The 3,001-nt window shown below is 39.1% G+C and overlaps 1 protein-coding gene across 1 annotated transcript; it reads left to right on the top strand.

Moving 5' to 3' along the window:
- The first annotated feature begins 351 nt into the window (after positions 1–351).
- On the top strand, positions 352–1,652 carry LOC125246436 (THAP domain-containing protein 3-like). The gene is made up of 3 exons (XM_048157383.1): positions 352–721; positions 1,098–1,255; positions 1,341–1,652. Exons 1-3 carry the CDS (start codon positions 572–574, stop codon positions 1,396–1,398), a joined length of 366 nt encoding a protein of 121 aa, XP_048013340.1. The 5' UTR covers positions 352–571; the 3' UTR covers positions 1,399–1,652.
- Positions 1,653–3,001: the final 1,349 nt, after the last annotated feature.

Genomic DNA, 3,001 nt, shown 5'->3' on the forward strand with positions numbered 1-3,001 from the left:
TCTTCAGCCCAGGTGATTGTAGAGGATCCAGCCATCTGTATTCTTGGGTTAAGCTTTCTGTCAGCGTTGGGTTGCAGTACTCAAGCGCATGACGAAGGAGATATCTTCAAGAAGGTTTAATCGAATAATCCAAACAAGAAAAAAAACAGGAAATACAAACTACAAACACCATGAAACATTAAAGAGGTGGTTCACTGTTTTCTTGTGTTTATGGGGAACTGTTTAACATGTCTTAATGTTTTTTTTTTTTTTTAAACACCATATTTTTCATATATTTATTTTACCTTTATTCTACACAGCTGGTTTGACTTCCTGCTTCTATGATACCACTCCCTCCGAAATACGCAATGTGCTCAGAGTGGTTAGCTGGCCCAGTTTATTGTGTTTCCTTAAAGCGTGCGGAAACACCACGCCCCTTACCATTAGTTGTTACATGTGCTTCAGTGGAAATGTAAATAATGGTTACATATTGTACAGGTATTCGCCTTATTCACCTCGAACGTTCTACGGAGCTTGAGGGGTACACCTACCACTTCCGGGAATTCTCGCGCCGCGACTTCTCTTAGCGGCAATGGCGCCGCACTGCTGTGTTCCCCAGTGCACTTCATCACACAGAAAAAAATCCAACAGAGGACAAACCTTTCACCGTTTTCCAGAGGATAAGAGACTACGTCGAGAGTGGATAAAAAATATCAGAAGGGATCCTGGACGTAATTTTAAGGTAAGTTTTCAGATAGCTGGTGCTTTGAGTCAGTCTGCATAACTAGCTTGTATCGCTAACTAGGCTAGCTAGAACTAACAAGTTCAAGTTTTAGTAGATTAAGGCAGAGAACCAGGTTGTTGACATTTACCGCCTAGTCCAAAATTAGTAGTATGTTATTTAAATCTACCACCACAGATTCACTCGTATATAAGTATATTCTGAGTGAGCTTGTTTGTATCAGCGTCTAGTCACTAGCTAGTTAACCTAAGGAACATCAGTGTTCACATCAGTGTCCCTGGCAAGGAAGAGGATGCTCAGGAGTCACGTCGAGTCTGATCAACAAAATTATTCTTGTAAAAATATTTAAACGATTACATTTTCTTTATTGGTGCAGATAAAAACACACACAAAAGTGTGCTCTGAGCATTTCCTCCCAGACTGCCTTGTAAAAACCAAGACGGGCATCACCAAGCTGAAAGAAGGTGCTGTGCCAACTGTGTTTGCATGGAGTTCGTTCAGACCAGAGAGGAGGATCATTGTTAGAACTGCAAGGTATTATTTAGATTAGTTAATTTACCAGTTTGTAATGCATTTATTAACTGTGTAGTGACATTATTTCTCTGTTGTTTATTTCCAGTAATGTTTCCACGGACATCGTTGATGGTGTGAATGTGTTGAGGTATGTAAAGGTGTAATTGGTTACATGATATTGAGCAACACATGTATGTGCTTATACATGTCACTGAGCCAATGATTATGCTGCTGTTGATGAACGGTGGTCTAACGTGAATTATATCAGTGTAAAGTTTAATTACAAACATCCAAATGCTATTTCATACGTTTTACAGTATATGTGACATAAAAATCCATGTTTTAATCCATAAACGTGTTTAATCCATGTATCCTTTTAAAAGACCTAATGTGTCCATCAATATGTTTCTCTTATACAGGTGCTGGTCATATAATTAGAATAGCATCAAAAAGTTGATTTATTTCACTAATTCCATTCAAAAAGTGAAACTTGTATATTCTATTCATTCATTACACAGAGACTGATATATTTCAAATGTTTATTTCTTTTCATTTTGATGATTATAACTGACAACTAAGGAAAATCCCAAATTCAGTATCTCAGAAAATTAGAATATTACTTAAGACCAATACAAAGAAAGGATTTTTAAAAATCTTGGCCAAATGAAAAGAATGAACATGAAAAGTATGAGCATGTACAGCACTCAATACTTAGTTGGGGCTCCTTTTGCCTGAATTACTACAGCAATGTGGCGTGGCATGGAGTCGATCAGTTTGTAGCACTGCTAAGCTGTTATGAGAGCCCAAGTTGCTCTGATAGTGGCCTTCAGCTCTTCTGCATTGTGGGGTCTGGCATATCGCATGTTCCTCTTCACAATACCCCATAGATTTTCTTTGGGGTTAAGGTCAGGTGAGTTTGCTGGCCAATTAAGAACAGGGATACCATGGTCCTTAAACCAGGTACTGGTAGCTTTGGCACAGTGTGCAGGTGCCAAGTCCTGTTGGAAAATGAAATCTGCATCTCCATCAAGTTGGTCAGCAGCAGGAAGCATGAAGTGCTCTAAAACTTCCTGGTATACGGCTGCGTTGACCTTGGACCTCAGAAAACACAGTGGACCAACACCAGCAGATGACATGGCACCCCAAACCATCACTGACTGTGGAAACTTTACACTGGACCTCAAGCAACGTGGATTGTGTGCCTCTCCTCTCTTCCTCCAGACTCTGGGACCCTGATTTCTAAAGGAAATGCAAAAATTACTTTCATCAGAGAACATAACTTTGGACCACTCAGCAGCAGTCCAGTCCTTTTTGTCTTTAGACGCTTCTGACGCTGTCTGTTGTTCAAGAGTGGCTTGACACAAGGAATGCGACAGCTGAAACCCATGTCTTGCATACGTCTGTGTAGGGCTGGACGATTATGGCCTAAAATCAAAACCTCGATTAATTGAACATTTTACCTCGATTACGATTAATGAACGATTATTTTATTTCTGATTTTTTTTTTTTTTTTTTTTTTGCCCTCATAGTTCACTGACAAGGTTTGTACTGTAAATAGCCTATGATTGACTATTAAGGTGGGATATTTTTTTTCCTGTTGAAAGAGTGATCTGACATCATAGCTCACTATCAGCAGTTATTTTATCTATGGTTTGTAACATTTCTTACAGGTTTCTGCTCGTTGTAAATCAGATAAAGATAAATTAGCACAGTACCAGTAGTGATTGCGTGTGTGAATTAGTCATACCGTCTCTCTATTAATTGTGA

This window comes from Megalobrama amblycephala, linkage group LG14 (assembly GCF_018812025.1).
Source record: "Megalobrama amblycephala isolate DHTTF-2021 linkage group LG14, ASM1881202v1, whole genome shotgun sequence".
Lineage (NCBI taxonomy): Eukaryota > Metazoa > Chordata > Actinopteri > Cypriniformes > Xenocyprididae > Megalobrama > Megalobrama amblycephala.